Genomic DNA, 25,604 nt, shown 5'->3' on the forward strand with positions numbered 1-25,604 from the left:
TTGCATGTTGAAGGAGGAAATCCTCAGACACCACCCGTACTTGGCTTCTGAAATGTGGTCCATACTGATAGAGCAACATGGATCCCTTTAGAAGATATCTTTCTAAGATCACTTATCAGCCCAAGAATCCTACAGATAATTGACATTCTCCTAACAAAACAGCAGGGGTGAGCTCTACTGGGTGACAATCTCTGGATGAACAGAAAGAGCTTGAATTGGCTTTTAATATGGCACACTTAGATATGAATATATAACTGGATGGCTGCCAGTATCTGAGGATATCTATCAGAGAAAGAGAGAGATAGGGAGAGAGAGACAGAGTCAGAGAGGTATCAAACCAAAACATACAAAGGATTCAGGAAACAATGTAAGGAAATTTTCAAAATTTATTAAAATCTTAAAAGATATCTAAGAAAACATTACCTCTATAAAACAAAAAGCTATATATAGTAAATAAAAAAGAACACTTTAAATTATAATTTTAATAGCAAAAGTAAAAAATTAATAGAAAGTTTGAGAAATAAAGTTTAGGAGATTTTCTATTAAAAATAATAAGAAAACAAAATGATCAATCTATGTGGTCCAGCATCTAATTGATAGAAATTCCAGGGAGCTTTCAAAATTATCTGCCTCCCATGGCTTTTCTTAGAAGTTTCTAGAGATTTACTCCACCAAAAGTTAGGAGTAAATCAAGAAAAACACAGAAGACATGAACTCCCAGTGATGATGGATCCAGCATAGAACAGACCTGAAGGGGATATCCAGAATGATAATAAAGGGAGGTTAGGATTACTGGGCAACAAAGCATTTAGACTGGAATGGGTCAGAAAGCTCCAAGGCTGAATCTCCTAAAAAGGAATGGAAATAATGGATGACCCACAAGGTTTGACCATAATAAAAGGAATTTTCAGTACCTTTGGAGAATTTAGGGATGAATTAAAAGTAATCTTAAAACTAAGCAATGTAAAAATTTGAAGTTCTGAAAAAATAGTTAAGTTAGAAAGTATATTCTGAATAATAAGGGCTTTTCTGTGTATAATATTTAATAGTGGTAATTTAAATGTTGAGTTGTTTAAAAATTGTGACATAATTATATTATTATATTTGAAGGATGGGAGGAAGAAAGATGAGAGAGACAGATACAGAGATTTAACAGACAGGACACAACCTTTGGGAGATTTTAGATCCAAACAATAACAGAAGAGCTGGATCATATGGTGGTTCTAGTTTTAGTTTTTTGAGGAACTTCCATAGTGTTCCCTGTAAGAGCTATAATAATTTACATTCCCAGCATAAACATGTGCAATTAAAATCATCATCATCATCCAGCACTGACAATCGATCTACTTCTGTTTTCCATCATTTTAGTGAGCTTACTGTCAAGGCTAGATTAAGACTTTTGGATAACTTGATTACCAAGATTATAATAAACCTAAATTTTTAAATAAAAAAGCTAAATTGTAAAACAAAAAATTACATGTACCTGAAGTTAAAATAGCTTCTTTCCAGATTGTCAGATTGCAAGATTCTAAATAAATTCAAAGCTAAATGCATTGGGAAGTCCCTGCTCTTCATGTGCCCTGGCCTTAGGTAGGATAATATATGGGACTTTTCAGTGTTGACTCCATGTAAACTGCTAAAGTGCTTGTTGTCTAAAAACTGCACAAACATAAAACCCCTCAGCCCTTCTGCTCCTGCTCATGATTGCAATGAACTCTATGGCTGCAGGCACCAAGATGATGGCAGCTGATCCTTTTGATATACCTGTCTGGGGAGGGAATTCACAGAATGATACTATTTTCAGGATGCCAAGCACTTCTCATCATTACAGAGAAACCATGAAGATAACCTGCTCTTGCAGTCCTATAGGGGATGAGTCTAGGATTGCTCAGATAATTGATGTCTGTTTTACTTTAACTGTAATTTTGGGAAGCTCATCAGCAATAATAGTAGAGCTTACTAATCACTGTGGGCATTAATGTATGTCATATATATTAATGTTAACAGGATTCAAGGGACAATTTAAATTTAAATATGACAGAGTCTAAGCCTTACCACTTAAAATTGGAACCTCTGTGAAACTGAGATAGCTCTATTCATACGCACACAGGTATACAGGTACAGAGTTTCTAGCTCTTACAGAAGTTCCTTTATACATCAAGGAATAAAATTATTTCTCTAAAACTTCCAAAGATGCATAGATTAAAATGAAAACTACCTCTTATAAGAATTCAAGCATATTCAATAAAAATTTTAAACATTATTTTATATCCTGAGATGCAATGGAGATAGGTAGAACAGCAAGTAAATACAGGAAGAAATTCTTATTCCAAAAGGGGAGTAAATAACTATTGTGAAAAATATGTTAACTTTATCTAGGTAGTAAATTTTTCTTTTTTCCCCAAATAAAAAAGGCATTTTCCTAGACCATGGGTAGGGAAGAATGTGAGGCCAAAAATAATGAATATCTATTATAGTAATGAACTTTCTTATTGTAAGGCTAGAACTTGATAACATCTAGATAAGGTAGGGCAGAAGAGATGGTCCTTGCACGGTCTTATGACAACATCTCTTTTGGCTTCCACAAAAGCTCAGGAGTGATGATGAGAGTTACAGTGGACCCTTGAGTTACGACTGGCCTGACATATGAACAACTTGGGTTATGACTGGAATTTTAGTTTTAACTTATGAATAAAGTCTTGAGTTATGACCCAAATGATGGCCACTTGTGCTTCTGGATGGTCTCAGATAGAGATTTAACCCTTAAAAAGTTCTGGAAGGAGCATTACAACATTCTTCCCTGTGTGGGGTTAATTGAGAAATTCTGGGCCAGTGTCTCTCTAAGGACACTGAGATCTGCCTGTGTACAGGAGAGGGTCTTTGAAGGCTGTGTAGAGGAGCCTGAGCCTTCAGTTGACCAACTTGAGTTACAACCAGCCCTCATGAACAAATTCAGTTTGTAAGTATAGGGTCCACTTTAATTATTTTTATTCACTGTGCTGCTGACTGTAGAAGAAACATGTGCTTCACATAGTGATTGTCAGGATTAATAAAAAGGTGAGCTGGTCCCACACTCACACTTGCATAAGGGACCACATCAGTGACAGCTGGTAGTGGACTATCTAGAGTGCCTCTTGCAGGATCAAAAACCTTGGCTCTGGATCTCCCTAGCTCAGTGCTTATCTGAGACTGGAATTCCATGCTATTCAGCTTAGGAGAGATGGGAGGAACACAGATACCTTATCATCCGCTGGGCACCTTCAACTGCAGGCAGCACAGAGGCATCAACATAAGCAAATTAACCTGGCCATTTGAACTTTGGAGACTGCCTGCTCTGAAGGCTGAGTATTGACCTGTTCTTCCTGGCAGTAACCGATACCAGGCCAGTTGCTTCTTATAGGCTCCTCTGGTCAGGTCAGTAAAGGAAATTTTATCTACATTTAAAATTACTATTTTTATATAAAAACTTAGAAATGTGAATAAGGCTACATTACCCTGCAAATTATAAATTATGTATTGACCATTTCCTGACACAAAGCCATTGCAGGGTACATCAAGGAACTTCTAGATTAGTAGGAGTTCTCACACCTCTAGGCCAAATGCCTAGAACTCCAGGATTCCTGCAACACCCAGATGAGTAGGTGAGTACGTCAGAGTGAATGGGTTGGGCCAGTGGTTCTCAAACTGTATGTAGAGTCATTGAGAATCAGAACCTCTAGACCACTGGGCCCCTGCCTCAGAGGTTCTGATTCAACAGGTTTGGGGTATAGCTTGAGAATCTGTGTTCTTAACTAGTCCAGTTGATGCTGGTGCCCCTAGTGCAGGGTCCACATTTCTCTGGAGTAGGAAATCAGAGAAGGAAGCTCAGCTAACCTTAGCTCACCACCAGCTAAGACTTTAAAGCTTGCTTATTTTTGATAGATTTTAGTAAATTGAACCAAGATTTTAATGAAAGCACCTCACACTCAATTTTAGATATTTATGACCCCACTGAGGAGAGTGTTATTTACTACCTAGAAAAGAGGTTTTCTCTTAACACTTTGGTTAACTAACCTGAAAGAATAAAATATTTCAATCCACCAAATCTATGTCTAGGAATTAATCTTTAAAAAGCAGTCAGGGTTATGTGTAAAGATAAACATGTAAGGGTACTGTGACACTGCTGCTTATAATAGTGAAAAACTGGAATCACCATACATTCTTAGCAGTGAGGACTAGTGCACCTTCTAGAACAGAAGTTCTTTAAGGTTTATTTTTAAATGATGGCGCAGCTTCATAGTTATGAAAATTGTTACCAACTAATGAAGTTTTCAAAACTATAGTTGATTCTCCCCCCCAACACGCATAAATGGACATACCAAAGTGTTAATAAATGATTAATAATGATTAATAATGATTTTCTCTGAATGGCTTACATTTTCTGTGTTTTTAAAATTTGTCTACAGTGAACATGGTTGACTTATGTGATTCTTTTCAACTAAAGGAGAAGGAAGTACTGATATATATAAGTGCTCTAGTCAGTCTTAAAGCCAGCTCAAACTTCTGCTGTAGAAAAGCAGATTTTGTTTTAAAGCTGAGATTCTCCATGTTGGCAAACTAGAATACCTAAACACCCAAAGCAGGGGTTATTGTCTCCACAGGAAAAGAACAAAGGAAAAGGTAGAATATGACTTCTACATAACTTTTCTTGATCTGTATTCACATATAATTGCTGTATGTTAATCCAAAACCAGACATTCCCTCTTTTCTTTTTATTGATAGATGCTATTATTAGAAGCCTCTTCTAGTGTATTGAAAAGGAAATGAAAATTTCAAGCCCCTGAACTACTGTTGTTTTTGATCTATAAAGTTGAGTTGGATATGTATAATGGGAAATAGCCATTAGTTATTTAGTAAAAATAAATGATACTATAGTTGAAATTCAAAATGTCCCCCAAAAGGCTCCTTGTATTGAAGGCTTGCTTACTAGCTAGTAGGTTTTGGGGAAGTGATGTTTGATCATGAGAGTTCTAATTTCATTAGTGTATTGGTCAAATGATGGAGTCTTAGTTTGATGATGTTATTGAGAGATGATAGAAATAAGAGGCTAGGATGGGGGACTAGTTGCAAGGATTGAATCATGAACCATGGCCTTGGGAACCATATCTGATCCTTTACTCTCTGGATCCCTGGTTCTTCCTCTCTGTTTCCTGATTGCCATGAGGTGAACAGCTTTCTTCCATCATGGTTTTCTACCTCACCTCAGGCTCAAAGCAATGGAATTGGCCAACCACAGACTGAAACCTCTGAAATATTGAGCCAAAATAAACCTTTCCTCCTTTAAAATTATTTTGTCAGGTATTTTGTCATAATAATGGAAAACTAACAGTTTATTTCCTATCTTCTAGTATTTATCATCTCCCCTATGAAATAATAGGAGAATTTACTTTTCTATTCTGACCCACTATTTCCAACTATTTACAGGGGGTGCTATTTATTTATTGAGAAGATCTCCTATGCAAAGCACTGCTGTGGGTACCCTAGGGATGAAGGAGGAACTACAAATTTGCTTTGAGCCTTTACCATCAATAATGTACAATACTTTTATAGACTATATATCATTGCATTTAGGTTTTACCAGAGCCCTAGAAGGTAGATTTTTTGGTATAGGTGAGGAAATTGAGTCAAAATTTTGTTACCTGTCAGACATCAGAAAATCAGGACTCAAACCCAAGTCTCTAAACCAGATTACATACACATCCTAATATATCTCAACTCCCTTCCTACTAGAAAGCTCTTGAGGTTCTTTCTTGAATCATCTTCTTCCCTTTCCTCCTTATGGTTTTCCTTCTCAAGATTCCTATTGGCTTGGCTTTAACAAGCTGTTGCTATAGGGTTGACAACATCTTCCTTATGTGGTGGTGTTTTCCTCCCCACCAGTAAAAATTATCTGAAAAAGCTGGGAATGGTCACATCATCATTTTTATTGTTGCCCTTATCAAATACTCAGCCTGTCAAAGGAACCAAAGCAACCATCTCCATGCCCCAGTCCTATTCTCTTCAACCTTAGTAGCCATGCTTTGTGGGCTGTGTTCTTCAGGAAGCAGCCTTCTACACAATTGAAAGGGCAGGATATTTATGCAGGAGTACCTGAGGGATTGACTCCTGAGGTCAGAAGGAAAAGGACACAAGATGAGGCAGAGGAAGAAGCTGAGCAGTAATGCAGGCCTAACAAAACTTAGCCAATGAGGATGAGAAACTCTGGACCCATCAGAGTTGCCTGCATAGACCAAAATGGTCAGGGCTTTCTACTTCTACCATGATCAGCCATTAAATGAAGACTATCTAAAAATAAATGTGGGTATGGTCTTAGGTAAGGAAGGTTTCTGCAGCTAAGACAGAAGGAGCCACAGCTGGAAACTCTCTGTCTCTAGGAGTCTCAGTAGTGGGAGTGGTAAAGTCTTTCCCTGAGGGGAATTTGGACAGCACATCTTTGTCCTTGCAATGTCAGGGAAATGTAGTAAAGATAGGGACCATCGTGTTTTGCAGATTTTTAGACAATATGATTATCATGCTGAGATTCACTGTCATCACAGGAGAAGTTCAAAGAAAAATTTTCACAAAGGTTGAGGCAGGTAATCCTATTGGCAGAGTAGAACAGCTTTCACAATGGCCTGCGGACTCACAGATCTGCTCAGCATAAGCCCTGGTGCTGTCTTCTGGAGAGGTGTGGAATTGAGATGGCAGATGTAAAGTTCAACCTTTTGGAGGAAGATTTTGTTTGATGATCTAATTTTTCAAATTCAGCACATAAAAATCCTTGTCTGCATGTGGTACTTCAGTGGGGGTAAAAAACCATTCATTTGGAAGTCAGTAAACCATGGTTCTAGTCCTGCTTCTTCCCTTACCCTTTCTAGTTCTTCAACCTTGGGCAAACTATATAGTTTGTCTTGGCCTCAGCCTCCCTGTCTGCTAAATTAAGAATTTGACTTGATGAGTTCTTCGGTCAGCTCCAGCTCAGAATCATGATGATTCTCCATCATTCAGGCCAAGGACCAACAAACTGTGGCCTACTGGCCAAATCACTGCCTGGTTTTATAGATAAAATATTACCAGAACATAGCCATGTTCATTCCTTTACCTATTGTCCGTCATGACTGTTTTTAGGTTGTAACAGCAGAGTTGAATAGTTGCAATAGAATGTATGGCCTACAAAGTTTGAAATATTTACTACCTGTCCTTTTACCAAAAAAGTTGCAGACATCTGGTGTAGGTGAATTGTACACTGTGTCCTAGTCCAAGAAGTAGGAGGAGAAACATGGACCATGAGCACGCTCCTTTCAGTCATTTGGCAAACAATGCTGTTTGTAAAGCAGCTGTTACTTCTTAAATTGTGTAGTAGGAAACTGAGAGAAAGAGGAGAGGGTTAAAAATTAGGTAGGAAGCATTCTCGATGACCAGTGCCCCAAGGGCAGGATCGAAGGTTTTCTGAGTAAGCAGTGTGCCTAAGTGTGATCTCATTGCCAAAATATCCACTCTGCAGGCTGTGCATCAGCTCTTTGTTACCCACATGGCAGGATGTTTAGCAAGGAAGGCAAATGCAGGCTTTGTTTTATCACCAAGGTCATTTGTCCAGCAACTAAAATGAGTAAAAGGAACTTTCAGGAGGGCATTTTGGAAGAAATGAGCGAAGAATCTCTCTTTGCTGATAAAATGTCAGACTCAGCAAGCAGTCCCTCCTACAGGGAAAAATTGCTTTCCTGGTGAGAAACTACAGAAATAAGAGGAATCCTGACATTATTATTATTACTATTATTATTATTATTATTATTAGCTGTGCTTTGCATTATTAAGAAATACAGCTCCTGGTTGCTTACTGCCTCTTCATGTCATTTTGTCAGGCCTCTTCTTTTTTTTCCCCAGTACTGGGATTGAACTCAGGACCTTGTGCTTTTGAGGCAGGTGCTGCACCACTGAACTAAATCCCTTACCCTCTTCACGTCATTTTATTTTCATATATTTGTCAAAACATTTCCCTGGGGTAGTGTTAAGTGTTATAAGTCTTAGCACTCTGTTTCACAGGTGGGAAAAGAGACTTTAGGGCAGTGGTGGGGACATATGGTATGTGTGCAGCAGTGGGCTGTTTGTATCATTGAAATCTCTAAAAGGTTTGCCATCACTGCTTTAGGGTGATTCTTCCTGCCATTATGTAATGCTTGTGACATTTTTGGTCCCAGTCATTTGTCTCTTAGCATTTGATCCCTTTGATTACTCTTTGTCTTTGTTAGTGTCAATATTATCTTTTCTAGAAGATAATATACCTATACCTATATCATGGCAATGCATAGAATGTTAGAATTGAGGAAAGGCTCTTAGTTTAATGAAACTACTTAAATATAAAATGAGAAAACCAAGGCTCAGGGATGCAGCTGAAGGGCCATGTTTCTGGTCAGAGTAGAACTAGAACAGTAATGGTCCTCTTACTTCTAACATTATTAGTTTAGATATCTTGTGTTCCTCAGTTGATCACAGCTTTTTTAAATGGGTAAAATATTATTCCTACTATTTGATAGGTCTCCCACCACCTCAGCAGCTATTATGTATAGTAGCTGCCCTCTTCCTATGGTGCCTTGCCCCCTCCCCTGTGTAACATCATGCCAAGATGGTTGCTCCCACCAAAGAACAAACCCTTCTTCCCAGCATGCCCCTGTTCCCACCTAGAGAGTAACCTAATGCTCGCTCACCTCCTACCACCTAGTGACATCACCGGCTCCTCCATTCCCTAGTCACTACCTCACTCAACCCCGCCTCAGCCCCTACAAGCCCCACCCCAGTCTCTATAAAAGACTCTCCCTGCCCCAGCCATATTGCTTTTGTCTCTCCTTTGTTCAGAGACAGCCTGGCAGATCTATTCCCCTAATAAAGGCTTGTTGTGGCTTGGTCTGGTGTTGGTCTTCGGCCCTTTTACCTGACACTATTTACATTAGATTTGATTTTTAAGCCCCAGCCATTGAACTGATACAATATATGCTCAAGAAATTTAAAAAAAGTGATCAAAGTAAATCTGAAATCTGAAGCAAGCAGAAGGAAGGACATAATAAAGACTAGACAGGAAATAAATGAAAAAAAAACTAGAAGCTATCAAGGGCACAAAAATTGGTTATTTGATAGATCAACAAAATTAACAAATTTTAGCTATATTGACCAAGAAAATAAGAGAGAAAACTCAATAAATCAGAAATGAAATGGGGGGGGAGGGCATTGCTACCAACCTTAAAGAAATAAAGAGAATAAAGATTTATTGTGAACAACATACTAAAGAATCAGGTACCTTAAATGAAATGGGCACTTCTCTAGAATGACACAAATTACTGAAACTAGCTTCAGAAAAAATAGAAAATTTGACCAGTTATATCTTGAGTAGTGGTCAAATTAGTAATTTAAAAGATTCTGACAAAGAAAAGGCCCAGGCCCAGATGGCCTCACTGGTGAATTCTACCAAAGATTCAAAGAAGAATTAATTTTAATCCTTCACAAACTCTTCTGAAAAATATCAGAAAAGGAGGAATCATTTTCCAGCTCATTCTGTGAGCCAAAACTAAAACCAAAGATATCCCAAAGAAAAATAAATAGACCAATATCCATTATGAAAATAAATATGTAAAAATATACCATAAAATACTGGCAAAGTCAACCTGGGAAGATAAAAAGGATCATATTGACCAAGTGAGATTTGTTCCAGGAATGTGAGGGTGGTTTAACATAAGAAAAATCAATTTCAAAAAAAAAAAAAAAAGAAAAATCAATTAATGTAATATACTATGCTAATAGGATAAAAGACAAAAACTATATCATCATCTCAATAGATGCAGAAAAAAACATTTGAGAAAAAACCCAACATCTTTTCTTGGTAAAAACATTCAACAAAATAAAAATAGAAAGAAACTTCCTAAACCTGATAAAGAGCATCTATAAAAAAAAAAATCCCACAGCTAATTCATACTTAATGGTCTGTGAATATATTTTCCCCATAGAGAAAAGAATGTCTTCCCTTGTGTCTTCTATTTAACATTATTCTAGAGGGTCTAGCCAGGGATGTTAGACAAGAAAAAGAAATAAAATGAATCTAGATTGTAAAGTAAGATGTAAAACTATCTATATTTGGAGATGACATGGTCTTTTATATAAAATATCCTGAGAAAATCACCAAAATCTATTGAACAATTCCATTTGCGGTAGCATCCAAATGAATAGATACTAAGGCATAAATTTAATCAAATATATGCTTTTTGCTGAGCTAAACTTTGGAGATATAAAGATGAACATGGGACAAAATATGTGTGAATCACATATATGATAAGAATTTAATACCCAGAATATAAAAAGGACTCCTACAACTCAACAACATAAAAACCAAAAGCTCAATTTTAAAAAGCCTTGAATAGAAGAAAATATAAAAAATGACCAATTAAAAGATGCTGAACATTAGTCATCAGGGAAATGAAAATCAAAACCATGATAAGATTTGATGCCCTCCCCACTAGGACAGCTATTGAAAATAAACAAAACAGACAGAACAGTGTTGGCATGGATATAGAGAATCCTTGTGCACTGATGGTGGGAATATCAAATGCTCCAGCAGCTGCAGAAAATGATTGGTTGTTCCTCATTAAGCTAAATACAGTAGTGTTACATATCCCCAATTCCACTTTTAGGTATATACACAAAACGTAGAAAACAAAAACTCAAAGAAATAGCTGTATGCTAATGTTTATTGCAGCATTATTTGTAACAGCCAAAAGGTGGAAGTAAACCATATATATAAACACACTGTGGAATATTCCTTCTTTACAAAGGAAGTTCAATATATGTTAGATTAGCAGACACAAAAGGACGCATATGGTATAGTTCTGCTTATATGAGGTAGTTGGAACAGCCAATTTCAGGGGTAGAAAGTAGCTTAGAGGCTACCAGGGGTTGGAGGGAGGAGAGATGAGGAATTATTGTTTAATAGTCACAGTTTTTGAGTTTGAAATGATGAAGAGACTTGGGAAATGGTAATGGTGGTTTTACAACATCACAGATGTAAATAATACCACTTTAAAATTGATTTAAAATTTGAATAGGACACTCACTGTCCCTATACTCAAAGAGCTTATTAACTAGTTGAAAAGTTAAGGGAGTGGAGGGAGAGATTGACACTGATAGCCAAAAGTGTTAGAAAGCAAAATGTGGCAGCAGCCCCTCAGTTAACACCCAGCTTGCAGGTCAGCACAGAGTGGGCATCCCCCAAATGCTCTAAGCTGGGAAGTGTAGACAGATGGCCACATCTAGAACTATGGAATAAAACAATGCCTAGTTTCAAGTTCCGGCTATGCAATCTGTCAGCTCTATGACCTTGGCCAAGTTACTTAATATCTCAGTAACATCCTTTTCTCATTTAAAATGTGCCTACTTCACAGGAACTTTACACAGGATGATGCAGATAAGATGTTTATTTAGCACAGGCCCTGATGTAGCACAGGGCCTGGTTTAGCCCTTATTATTGTTGACATGGTGGTTGTCACTTGTGTTGTTGTTAATGATGAATCAGAACACATTTATATAGGAATCAAGTTTGAGAAAGACAATGGATCAAAGGACTGAGCTGCAACTCACCTTCTGAGTCTGGGAGATGCGGGAACATAGGGTGGAAAGGCAGGGGGTGGGGGTGGTTGAACCATTGAAGGATGGAAGGATGGGACCAAGGAAAGGGAAGAGAGCAGGGGGAAAACTAGAGAGGATGGGAGTAGGATTTGGGGAAGTTGGAGCCCACACAGAATGATACAAGTGGGAAGAGTAGACTTAGTTTATAGGAAACTCAATGGAACCATCAAGTTTTGACATCTTTTTGCATTTTGTTTTTTGCAAAAAATGTTTCCATTTGTTCTGGCGAAAGGGGTAATGGGGATGGGGAAGAGGAAACAAACATGTAATTGTTGCATGTGACATGTTTTCTATCACTAGCACTTTTTCAGAATGTTCCCAGCCTGTAACCACTGCCATCTCCATCTTCAGAGGGGTTTAGGATATGGGTGAGGATGACTGCAGATTAGGTGGGATGCCCAGGCCTTGGGAAAGTCCTCATTGCCCTTGAGAGTATCTTTACTAATTCCTGAGGAATAGCAACATTATATACTCAGGGGGGAAAAAAACCCCAACACCATGACAGGTCCAGAGAGAGATTCAGAAGTCAGAAAACAGCTTTCTCTTGCTTTCTAAACAAGGTAAGTTGCATTGTCAGTTAGCACTGGAGCCCACAAATTATGTAGTTGGCCTAAGAGCCTTGCATTACACTGGTCCCAACAACTGTAGCATAGGCATTACCAGAAAAGTACAGAATTCTAGGCCCCATCTACACCTATTAAATCAGAATGTGGTTTTAAACAATATCCCAGCATGATTCCTACTGCATTAAAGTTAGAGAAGCAATGATCTAGAACAAACTATGATATTCAATGACCAATTAGATGGCATCTATGATTCTACACACAGTTGTTTTTATCATAATTATTAAGTGTGGTTTCCTTCTCTTTGACACAAAACAATCACTGTTCATGTTAGGTGGAATGGAGAGGACAAAAAAGCTGGACAATAAGAAACACTGAAAAATGAGTTGCTCTGAACACTAAGATTTACTAACACTGTTACTCAAAATTATATTTGCCCCGCTCTGTACTCTCAAGGTTTAGCATTTTTCCTAGCAATACTGAGAGCCTTATTGATGGGAACAGTGGCCAGCTTAAAATAACCTGCAGATCTCCTGGAAATTGCTTTGACCTTTATTTGCATAAGCCTTTAGGACCTGCCAGCTCTCTCTGGAAGAGATGGAAAAGCAGCACTTACCTTTTGTTCTTGATAGAACTGTTTTTTGAGCTCACAGGTGGGTTTCTTGACATAGTGTATTTGTTGTTTTCAGGTTTTGGGCAAGTTGATTATAGAAATGTGAATATGAAATGAACACCTAACCCTTCCTCCTCCTCACCCCAAGACTTCCTTGGGAAAAAGTAGCTGTCTGGTCAGAGCTGGTGGGAAAGGCAGAGCAGACTTTAAGCTTTTGTGAAGGTAGAGACAGGTTTTCTCCTTGGGAGTGGAGGGATAAACTCTAGGAGTTAGAGAAAGGAGAGCAGTCAGTGACTGGCACCAGTGTCTTTACCTTTGGAGGCAGAGCTGGCCATGTACTAGGAAGGACAGGTTATTGATTTAACTAATTGTAATGTACCGTATTCCAAGTTCATACCCATCAATCCAGTAATTTTTGATCTAGGGATACAGCCTAAGGAGACACCACAGATTTTTCCAAAGTTAAGCAGGACAATGTCAATATCTGTAAGAGCAAGAAATTCAAAGTTAGCTGACCTAAGAGGTTATACAAAAGGAAGGTATATGTGGAAAGTATTAGAATTTGCTTTTATGTATATTTTTCACATTTAAAAATATGAGAGAGGAAAAGCTTTCCTGATATGGAACCTAGGGACTTGGCCTCACTTCCTTATTTGGTGTAAGACAGTTGTGTTATATGAGATCCACTGAAACATGAACCAGGAACTTCATAGCCTGGGTCCCTCCTTTGCCATCAAACTTCATAGGTATAATTTAGCAATGAATATTATATGTGCAAAGTTCATACTGACAAGGTGTGAGGTATTTGGAAGGGAAGAAGAGGCAGCACAAGTGCTGAATTGCCAGCCCAGCTCTGTGGGTGACACGACCCTTGACCCTCACTAATGATTCAGGCTTAGCTCCTCAATGGGAAGTGATGTTTTGCAATTTGTGGACTATTTTCATTCATTTGCAGCATGTTTTTAAGGGCCTCCAGGGTGTCTCTGGAAAAACTGTAGCTCTTTCAACAGATTTCATAATACCTCAGCTTGCATTAACAACTCTTTACCTCCTGAACTGGACTTTGGCCTTCTACTCCATTCTGCTGGAGTTGAACATTGCAGATGACCCCCAATCTGCACCTTACTTTCTATTGCCAAAAATCTAATGATCAAGAAATAGTTTAAGATTAGAAAGAAAATCAAGCTTATTAGAAAGAGTTCCTAGTCACTTAAACGAATATCTACATCTGCTAAAAGAGAGTGGCCAAAGGCTCCCCAGGAATGTTTGTTTATCTATAGATTCATTTCCTTCTGAGTTTTCTAGTACAAAAGCTCATTTCTTAAACAATAATGTTCTTTTTAAATAATCCTTTTTGAGAGCGGCTTGGTCCTAGAATTTTTTGTGCATATTGAAACTGTAAATAATCTTATCATTTGGAATAAATCTCCTTACTGTGCATATTATAACAGAATTCATGTAATTAATTCAATTAATGTAGCTTGGCCTGTAGCAAAGGTGGATTAGAATTTGGTTTCTGATTGCTTTTGATGTCACCTTGAGTTTGCAGGGCAGTTGATGAAGTCAATAAGGGCTGTGTATTAATTTACAGACACAAGGACTATGAGCAGTGTGGCTGCAGACATGTCCCCAGGACCAACCATTTTCAACAGTGTGATGGCCAGAACCAAGATGAAGCACATGAGAGAGTGAGTACCATGTTCCTGACCCTAGCAGGCTCCAGTATTAGAACATATTGACCAAGTGTATGATCAAATTGTGTGATCAAATTAGTCCCTTTGAGCTGTTACAAAAAAATTCCTGAGACCAGGTAATTTATAAAAAGCATAAATTTATTTCTCATAGCTCTGGAGGCTGGGAAGTCTAAAATTATAGTGCAAGCAGTTTCCAAGTCTGGGATCACTGGCTCTGCTGTCAAGATGGTACTTTGTTGCTGTGTCCTCACATGGTGGAAGACAGGTGGGCAAAAGGGGTTAAACACTATATGAAACCTTTTTCTTTTTCCGGTACTAGGAATTGAACCCCGGGAGCACTGAGCTATATCCCTACTCCTTTGTGTGTTTTGAGATAAAATCTCGGTAAGATGCCCAGGCTGACCTCATATTTGCAGTCCTCCTGTCAGCTTCCCAAATAGCTGGGATTACAGGCATGCACCACCTGCATCCAGCATGAAGCCTCTTTTATAAGGACTTTTTTTTTTTCTGGTACCAGGGATCGAACTTGGGTCCTTCTGTTTGTGAGGCAGGTGGTGGAACCACTGAACTAAATCCCCGGCCCCTTTTATAAGGACTTTAATCCCATTCATGAAGTAGGAGCCTACACCACCCAATCACCTAAAGGCCTTACCTCTTAAAATCATTGAATTTGGCTGGGAGTGATGGCACATACCTGTAATCCCACCATCCAGGAGGCTGAAGCAGGAGGATTGCCATGAATTCGAGACCAGCTTGGGCTACATAGTGAGTTCAAGGCCAGCTTGAACTACATAGCAAGACCCTCTCTCAAGAAACAAAAACAAAAAACAAAGAAGAGAAAAGAAAACATTCCACTAGATTGTTTCAGCATAAGAGTTTTGGAGGGACACATACATTCAAGTCATAACATTTTCCCCTACCCCCCAAATTCATATCCTTTTCACATACAAAATACGTACATTAATTCCATCTCAATAGCTCCCAAAGTTTTAACTAATTTCGGCATTTATTCAAAAGTCTAAATTCCAAAATTTCATCTGAATATCATCTAAATAAGATTTGGGTAAAAGTCAAGTTTATGATTTATCCTAAGGCAAACTCCCCCTACAGCTTTGTGACTATGAAATTAAAGTAATGTGCTTCCAAAATATGGTGGTAGCACAGGTACAGGATAGATATTCCCATTCCAAAAGGAGGAAATGGGAAAGAAAAGGGGGTAACTGGTTCCAAATAAATTCAAACTTCAATAAGGCAAGTAAAATTAAATCCTGAGACTTGAGAATAATCTTCTTGCACTGTGTATCCTATCTTTCAGGCATGGTGGGGTGGGAGTTGGACCCTCAAGTCTCAGGGAAGCCCAAGCCCCGCAGCTTTTCTTGGTGCACCCAGGCTACCGCTCTCTTGGGTTAGAGTGTCATACCTGCAGCTCTCCCAGGCTGGAGATGCTCAGAGGTGGCCCTACTCCCACAGTTCCAGTAGGCATTGCCTTAGAGGGGGATCTCTGTGGCAGTCCTGCCTCTGGCAGTTCTATGGCTGTGCCCCAAGGCTCTCCAAGCTCTTATATTCTGTGTACCTGCACAGTTGGCACCACTCAAACACCACCAAATTTTACCACTTGTGCCTTCCAGGGCAATGGCCTAAGCTCTACCTGAATCCTTAAGTCACAGCTTCAGTGGCCAAGAAGTACTATCCCAAATGCATGGAGCAGAAATTTGACCCAGTGCTGAGCAGAAAATTCCAAGATCCTATGGCGCCTGTCCCGTCTTAAAATCTTTCTATTCAAGGACCTGGCACTCTGGGGCTATGTTGGAGTAGCAGCCTCGAAGATCTCTAAAAAGCCTTCAGAGTCATTTTTCTCTTCTCTTGTTGAATAGCATCTGGCTTCTTTCTCCTGTACAAATCTTACCCAACATTTGTTTATCCACTCCCTAAACACACATTTTTATTCTTTATATAGCCAGGCTGAGAATTTTCCAAATCTTTAAGGTCTGCTTCCCTTTTTATTATAAATTCCATCTTTAATTCTTTTCTCTCTTATCACACTTTACTATAAACAGTGAAGAGACGCCATTTCAACACTTTGCTTAGAAATTTATTCTGCCAAATATCCTCGTCCATTGTTAGCATGTTCTGCCTTCCAAAATGTACTAGGACATGGACACAATTCAGCCAGGTTCTTTTCCACTTTAATAAATAAGAAGGGTAAAATTTCAAATAATACTTTCTTCATTTCCCCTTAAGACTGCATCAGAATAGTCTTTACTGTTTGCATTTCTACCAATATTCTGTTAATGGCCACTTAGATAGTGATACGGAAAAGTTTTAGATAACTTAATAGATTGAATATTAAGGTAGTTGTAGAAGCAAAATAAGTAATGTGTTCTTTTAAGATTTGCTTTTCCTGTAACTCCTTGTTTAAGGTGAAGATTATCTGACTCTAACCAGTAACTTCATTAACCTAACAAAGTTACCATGCCAGGGTGAATTTACAATGTATATGGCCTATCTTGTGTCTGTGACTTGTAAATAGGAACTGGAATTGTATTTACACATCAAAGACCACTAGGGATGAGATAATGGCTAAAAAGGATATAAAAAGGGGAATGCTGAACAAAGGGCACGGATATTGACCAGACTGGTTTCTGGCATTCCCGTCTGCTTAGGAGAAGAAATTTTATTATTTTATCCGAATTCTGTGTCTCTGTGTATTTCTTTCTGAGATTTCCGTAACAATAGTGCCTAGCTTTCCTTTCTGTCTTAGTTACTTTTCTCATTGCTGAGACAAAATACGTGACACGTAAAGGAGGGAAGGTTTATTTGGCTCACCATTTGTATAGGTCTCAGTCCATAATTGGCTGGCTCCAAGGCAGGGTTGCATGGCAGAGGGGCATCACAGAAGAGAAACCTTTCATGGCAGGCAGAAGAAAGCAAAAGTGAGCAACTAACCAACTACAAGTGAGCTCTTTCTGTCCCTTATATTGTATCCAGACTACCCTCCCTTAGGGCAGATAGTATTCACACCCTTAATCCTGGCACTGCACCACAAATCAGTCACACACTCTAGATCTAGCCACTTCTGAAAAAGCCCCACCTGTAACAGCATAAGGCTTTGGGGGGACAACTAAACACAAGTCATAACACTTTTCTTTTGAACCCTTACTGGAATAATGTTTTGCAGTCCGGCCTCTATCTACTATCCTGTTCCAAAGCTGTATCATCATTCCTAGCTATCTATTATACTAATACCTTACTTCTTGGTATCAAATTCTTTCTTAGTCCTTTTGTCCTGCTATAACAAAATACTCAAGACTGAATAATTCTCAAACAGTGTAAATGTATTTTAAACAGTGATAGATGCTGGGAGGTGAAAGGTCAAGGCACTAGCACAGTTGGTGCCTGGTGAGGGGTCAGTTTCTATGATGGCACCTTAAATACTGTGTCCTCATGTGACAGAAGGGACAGAAGGGTCAAACAGGTTTAGCTAGTTCTCTCCTACCCTTTAGAAAAGTCAGTAAACCCATTGACTGGGGTGGAACCTCATGGCCTAATCAGCTCCTATGCCCTACTGCTTTGGGGGTTAAGTTGTAGCATGCATTTTCCAGGGGACACAAACATTCAGGCCACTTGGTCTCCACAAAACTACGGCTGCTTTCCTAAATGCAACAGTAGGTAGAACAGTCAAAAGCTCAATGGAAAAAGCCTGAGTCTCCATCAAAAAAGTTGCTACAGATTTCTTGGAAAGAAAGAGATACTGGGCCTCCTAGTCTAACATTTCCTTTACAATCCACGTCTCTTGATCAGAGGGTGGCAAGCTTTCTGTGTAAAGGAGAAAATAATAAATATGTTAGGCTCTGCAGGCCTACAGTTTCTGTTATAATTACTCAGCTCTGTTGTGACACAAAAGCATCCAAGAGTGATATGTAAATACATGTACATGCTTTAAAATACATTACATGTATTACATGCTTTAAAATACATTGCAATGCTTTAAAAAAGCATTATTTTGAGGTTAAAATGTGAATTTCGTATAACATTCAGGCATCCCAATATGTAATTCTCACAATTGTTTTCTTTTGGTGATTCTGGGCATAGGGCCTCATCCATGCCAGGCAAGTGCTCTGCCACAGAGGTACACCCCCACCCTGTCCTCTCACCCCCAATCATTTAAAAATGTAAAAATTCTTAGTTTCAGAATGTACAAAAACAGGTAGTAGGCCACATTAAGCCTATGTGCCACATACTTTACAGCCCCAACAATAGATATTCCAACTAAGACATTCTCTCTGAAATCTACTGTCTATATTGATACTGACTGAATAATGAGGGAAGGTTCGCAAGAATTGTTTTTCAGTTGATTTGCATTTATATTATTCTTGCAATGTAGCATATCATCATTCAGGCTATTATTTTAAGTCAAAAAAGAAAAAAATTGCTGAAAATTATTTCTAAACCTAAAGGTGTTATAGTATGTTCCGATGCTTATTTTTTCCAAGCCCTGCCTATACCAGAGTGTGAGTGGTCATACAGCAATATAGTTACCATAGCAACAAGTGATTCTCAGGAATTGGAAGTGAGGGAGTTTGAACTAATCTACCCCATCTCTACCTACTTACACTTCTCCTTGCTAAGAGGAGATAATGCAGATGAATTTAGTCATCTGTCAGTTGATAATCTTTAAAAAGAAGAAAAATGGCTCACTTATTTCATTCTTTAAAAGTTTTTAAAATTTTATTAGTACATGTTTGCAGTTCATGCAGTTTATAGTCATTCTGAGGAGTAGTTACATGTGCATACCACAGTTTGTTTCTTTTTTAATTCCCTTCTCCTTCCCTCCCTCACCCTCCCTCTTCCTCCAGTTCCCCTATCCCATTTTTCATTCTTATTAATATTAATAATCTCAGCTCATGTTATGGCATATAATGTTATATTAATTGAGGCTACTAGATTTCTATACATGGGATATCTTTATTCTACTTATTTCCCCTTCTCCTCCTCTGCACCCCTTGCATTTTTTTCCTTAGACCACTTACCTATTGCAAGAGATCCATTTCCTTCTTCCTTTCTATCCATCCTTATTATTCTCTTTGTTTGTACTTTGCCTCAATCAAATGAGAGATACCATATGGTATTTCAGTGTGTGTCTGATTTATTTCCCTCAACATTATATTTTCCAGGTACATCTATTTTTCTACAAATGTCTTGAATTTATCCTTCTATATAGCCATCACATTTTTTTTGTCCAGTCATCTGTTGATGGGTTTACAGATTGCTTCCAGGATTAAGCTATTCTGAATTATGCTGCTATAAACAAGGATATCCATGTATTGCTGTAATATGATGTCTTAAGCTCTTTGGGGAAAATACCTAGAAGAGGGATAGCAGGGTCATCAATTGATGGAATTTCTAATTTCAGTTCTTTGAGAAATCTCCAAACTGATTTCCATAATGATTGTACTAGTCTACACTCCCACCAACAATAAAGGAGAGTTTCTTTTTCACCACAGCCTCACCAGCATTTGTTATTGTTTGATTTTTTAATGATTGCCATTCTTTTGGGAGTAAAATGCAATCTTAATGTTGTTTTAATTTGCATTTCTCTAGTGGTCAGAGATGTTGAGCATTTTTCACATATTTGTTAACCATTTATACTTCTTCCTCTGTTAAGTGTCTGTTCATTTCCCTTGTCAATTTCTTGACTGGATCTTTAATTTTTTTGAGTTCTTTGTTATTCTACATATTAGTCCTCTTTCTGAGGAGTAGCTGGCAAAAATTTTTTTCCATTCAATATATTGTCTCTTCACTCTACTGAGTGATTCTTTTGCTGTACAAAATCTTTTTTGTCTGATACAATCCCATTTGATTATTCTTGCTGTTATTTCTTGTGCAGTTGAGGTTCTATTTAGAAAATCTTTTCCTACACCTATGTCTACTGGAGGCTATGTGACCCCCCCAATTATCTGACTGAGGGTTCGGTAAGGAAAAGAATAAGACAAGACAAAGTTTACTGCATAAAGGGGGCCAAGGACAGTCAAAGCTCTTACAAGACTAAGACCCTGAGGCTCCGGACTTGCCACTATTTATTGATTACATAACATTGCAGGAGGTGTAAAAGCAAGTATAGAGAACAGCAGGGCTAAGGCGCTGACATGAGCTAGGCTGTAAAAAGACAGACAAAGCATTCCTGAAAAAAGCAGGTTGTGGTTAAGCAATAACCTATATGTTTCCTATAGCTAATGTTTGTTCTGCAGGAATTGTCACACAAGAGTCACAGAGACTGGGGATTTAGCTCAGTGGTTTCGCTGCTTGCTGCACAAGCGCAAGGACCTGAGTTCGATCCTCAACACCAAAAAAAAAAAAAAAAAGAGTCACAGAGTCCCCTGCTATGATGTTATTTTGCTATCATAGGCTCCATCCAGTGTCACCACCCATTGGGGCCTCAACTGTGACCAACGGCATAGGGAGTTCTGTTTCTGCATGCCAGCTGAAGGCTCATCTAGCAAGTCACATAGACCTAGGACACAATTTAATCAATAGCCAATTCATAAACCAATTCAATAATGTTTATAGCCTGCTCAGCATGGTTTCAAGCTGGTCACCAGCACCTGTCTTCTAGTGTTTGACCTATTTTATCTTCCAGTAGGTTTAATGTTTCTATTTTAATGTTTAGACCTTTGATCTATTTTGATTTTAATTTAGTATATGGTGAGAGATAAGGGTTCAGTTTCAATCTTCTGTACACAGATAACCAGTTTTCCCAGCACTAGTTGTTGAATAGGCTATCTTTCCTCCAACCTACATTTTTGACCCCTTTGTTGAAGATCAAGTAGCTGAATGTGTATGGGGAAGTTTCTGTATCCTCAATTTTGTTCCATTGATCCATGTATCTGTTTTTGTTTTAGGACCATTAGGTTTTTATCACTATTGCTTTGTAGTAGAGTTTGAAGTCAGGTATTGCTATGCCTCCTACTTTGCTCTTGTTGCCTAAAATTGTTTTGCTATTCTGGGTCTCTTCTGGTTCCATATGAATTTTAGGATTGTCATTTCTAGATTTGTAAAGTATGCTGTTGGTATTTTGATTGGTATTGCATTGAGTCTTTGTAACAGTTTTGAGAGTACAACCATTTTGACAATATTGATTGTGCCTATCCTGGAGCATGGGACATCTTTCCATTTTCTGATGACCTTTTCAATTTCCTATTTCAGAGTACTGTAGTTTTCTTTGTAGGGGTCCTTCATTTCTTTGGTTAGGTTAATTCTTAGATATTTCATTTTTCTTGAAGCTATTGTAAATGGTATCATTTTCATAATTTTCTTCTCATCCCATTCATTGTTGGTGTACACAAATGGCAGTGATTTTTGTATGTTGATCTTGTATCCTGCTACATTGTTGAAGGTTGTTATTAATTCTAAGAGGATTTTTTGGTGGAGTTGATTTGGTCTTCTATGTTAGAGTATCATGTCATCTGCAAATCTGAGTTCTTCTTTCCTAAATGTATCCCTTTTATTTCTTTCCCTTGTCAAATTTGCTTTTGGTAATGTTTCATGTATTATGTTGAATAGAAGAAGTGAAAGTAGACATCCTTGTCCTGTTCTTGATTTTAGGGAGAATGCTTTTAGTTTTTCCTCATTTAGCATGATGCTGGCTATTGGTTGTCATATATAGCTTCTATCATATTCAGGTATGGTCTTTCTACACCTGTTTTTCTTAGGGGTTTTATCATGAATGAGTGTTGGATTTTGTCAAAAACCTCTCCTGCATCTATCAATATGATCATATGGTTTTTGACCTTCCTTCTGTTAGTGTAATATGTTACATTTATTGACTTAAGTGTGTTGAATCATCCTTTCATCTCTGGGATAAAACCTACTTGATCATGATGCATGATCTTTCTGAAAATGTGCTGCATTCTATTTGCTTATATGTTGTTGAGAATTTTTGCATCTATGTTCCTTATGAAGATTGGCCTTGAGGTTCCGCCACCTGCCTCCCAAGCAAAAGGTCCTGAGTTTGATCCCCAGTACCAAAAAAAAAAAAAAAAAAAAAAAAAAAAAGAGAAGACTGGCCTATAGTTTTCTTTTTTAGTTGGCTCTTTATCTGGTTTGGGGATCAAAATGATACTGGCTCCAATAAATGGGTTTGGGAGCACTCTATCCCTTTCAGTTTCCTTGAAGTGCTTGAGGAGTATTGGTGATATAACATCCTTACAGGTTTTATAGAATTCATTAGTGAATCCACCAGGTCCTGGGCTTTTTTTTAGTTGAAAGATTCTTTATTACTATGTCAGTTTCATAAGCATCTTTATGTCTTCTTGGGTTAGTTTTGATAGCTTGTATGTGTCTTGGAACATGTCTCTCTCTAAAATTTTCTAATTTGTTGGAATATAATTTTTTCAAAGTAGTTACTATCTTCTGGATTTCCAGTGTCTGTTGTGATTTTGCCTTTTTCTTTTTCATTTCCAATTGCATTGATCTGAGTCTTTTCTCACTTTATCTCTTGGTAAGTCTGGTTAGGAGCTTATCTATTTTGATTTATTCTTTAAAAGAACCAGGTCTTCAAATCATTGATTTTCTTTACTTTTTTTTTTTTTTTGGTAACGGGGATTGAACTCAGGTCCCTGCGCTTACGCAGCAGGCGGCAAAACCACTGAGCTAAATCCCCAGCCCCTTACTTTTTTTCTTAGTGTCAGTTTCATTGATTTCTGTGCTCTCATCCTTACAATTTCTCTCCTTAATTTCAGTTTGGGGCTGGTTTATTGTTGTTTCTCAAGTATTTTAAGATTTCTCATAAGATTGTCTATTTGAGCTTGCTCTGTTTTCCTAATGTGACCATTGTTTGCAATGGATTTTCCCTTAAAACTACTTTCATAGTGTCCCAGAGCTTTTGACAAGCTACACAGTCAATCCAAAATTTCTTCTGTTGCTGATTTCTATTTTCATTGCACAGTGGTCTGATAGTATGCATGGGGTAATTTTTATATTTACTTAAGCAGACTTTGTGGACTAGTATGTGATCTATTTTGGAAAAAGTACCATGCGCTGCTGGAAAGAATATATACTCTGTTGTAGAGGGGTAAAATACTCTATATATCCATTAAGTCCATATATTGAGCAATGTGATTCAGCTCTGAAATTTCTTTATTGATTTTTTGTTTAGTTGATCTATCTCTTTGTGAAAGTGGGGTGTTAAAATTGTCTACTATAATTGTGTTAGTATTTGTTTGATCTTTTAATTTCAGCAGTTTTTGTTTTATGAAGATAGGTGCTCCAGTATTCAGTGCATATATGTTGATCAATGTAATTCTTCTTGTTGGATTGTTCCATTAACTAGTTTATAGTAACCTTCTCTGTCTCTTCTAATCAGTTTTAGCTTGAAGTTTACCATGTCTGATATTAGAATTGCTACCCCTACTTGTTTGGGAGGGTCCAAGTGCATGAAATGTTATTTTCCATGCTTTAATTTTTGGTCTGTGAATATCTTTTTGGATTAGATAAGTTTCTTGAATGCAACATATTATTACATTCTGTTTTTTGATCCAGTCTGCCAGTCTGTATCTTTTAATTGGAGGGCTGAGGCTGTTAACTTTAAGAGATATTACTGAGATGTGTTGGTTGTTTACTATGACTGCCTTCTTTATCTGTTAATGTATCCTTTGTTTCTCTTTTTCTGATTTGATGTTGTTGTTGTTGCTGTCTGTCATTGACCTCACTAGTATCCTCTGTGTTTTTAGCTGGGTTCAACTCATTGTTTCTGTTGAGAATATTCTTAAGTATTTTCTCTAGAGGTAGATTAGCACTCATATGTCTACTGAGCTGGTCTCTTTCATAGAAATAGTACCTTACTTGTCCATCTATTTTGAAAAATAGCTTTGCTGAGTAAATTAATTTGGATTGGAAGTTATTTGTTCTTAAGATTTGAAATACCTCGCTCCAAGCTCTTCTCACCTTTAGGGTTTATGTTGAGATGTCTGCTGTGATTCTAATTGGTTTACCTTTATATATGATCTTTTTGGGGTTTTTTGGCTACTTTTTAAATTCTGGGATTTTTTTGCTGGATATCTGGTAATTTTTAAAGAATGTACCTCAGAGAGCTTCTTTTTTCATCATAACTGGTGTTCTATAAGCATTACTTACTTATATTTTAAACTATTTTCATATATTTGGGAAATTTTCTTCCATGATTTCTATAAGCATGTTAGTGAATCCATTTGTGCTATCCTCTAGTTTTTTCTTCTAAATCCAATTAGTCTTAGATTGGTCTTCTTGTATTCATCTAGTAGCTGCTAGATAGTCTCCTCTTGTTCTCTTATTTTCTATTTTGCCTTCTTTGAGCTCTTTATCATAATTCACTATTTTGTCCTCGATATCAGACACTCTGTCTTCACTTTGGTCATTTCTACATTGTATGAATTCTATACAGTTTTTCATTTCAGGTATTTCTGTCTGACATCTTTTAGAGAATTTCATATCCTTGTTGAATCTGTTACTCAAATTTTGAACTGTTTTGGTTAGCTCATCCAGTTTTTTACCTATTTCTCCAAAATTCACAATGGGTATAATGAGTGATTGCTGTGAACTTGTGGTTCATTTCTTCTTTGAACTCTATTTTCTTCATCCCTTATATGAACTTTTCATAGACTTCTTCTACCTGGAATTTATTTTCTTCTCTTTGTGACTCCTTCCTCTTCCTTCAGAGAGTTGATAGGGTTGGAGATTTTCTATTGCCTTGCTTCCCCATTCTCTTATGTGTATCTGTTTATTTGTTCATACACACACACACACACACACACACACACATATATATATTTAAAATTATATGTGGCCCCTCTTTTTCCTCTCCTTTTTTGGGGGCTACTGCTGGTTGGGGACTGAGAAGTGGGGAGAGTTTGTGGTTTATATGGAAATCTTTAATAGGATGTTGGCTTCTTGTGAGTAATTTTCAGCTTTGTATGTCTAGTGTTAGTATTTACTCCTTCTGTTATTTACTTTAAAGGATTTCAACTCTGTCCTTATGTTTTGCTGAAAGACTTTTGGTTATAACAGCATCCACAG

At 37.7% G+C, this 25,604-nt stretch overlaps 1 protein-coding gene across 22 annotated transcripts in view; it reads left to right on the plus strand.

The window, feature by feature from the left end:
• The window catches only part of Nek11 (NIMA related kinase 11), a 328,322-nt gene that overhangs the window by 221,693 nt on the left and 81,025 nt on the right, over positions 1 to 25,604 (plus strand). For 19 of the 22 annotated variants that reach the window (XR_015441122.1, XR_015441120.1, XR_015441118.1 and 16 more), the window contains one exon: positions 14,453 to 14,549. Coding sequence is in view for 15 of the 22 variants with exons in the window: in XM_087186939.1 (XP_087043065.1) it covers positions 14,453 to 14,549 (97 nt within the window). In the remaining 7 variants the exon portion in view is untranslated. Of the gene's footprint in view, positions 1 to 14,452; positions 14,556 to 14,706; positions 22,569 to 25,604 lie in introns of those variants that run through there. The other 3 variants (XM_087186941.1, XR_015441123.1, XR_015441124.1) reach the window with 3 other exon arrangements.

Source organism: Heterocephalus glaber, unplaced genomic scaffold, assembly GCF_053883595.1.
Source record: "Heterocephalus glaber isolate CG9 unplaced genomic scaffold, H.glaber_assembly_v1.0 deba00001504, whole genome shotgun sequence".
NCBI lineage: Eukaryota > Metazoa > Chordata > Mammalia > Rodentia > Bathyergidae > Heterocephalus > Heterocephalus glaber.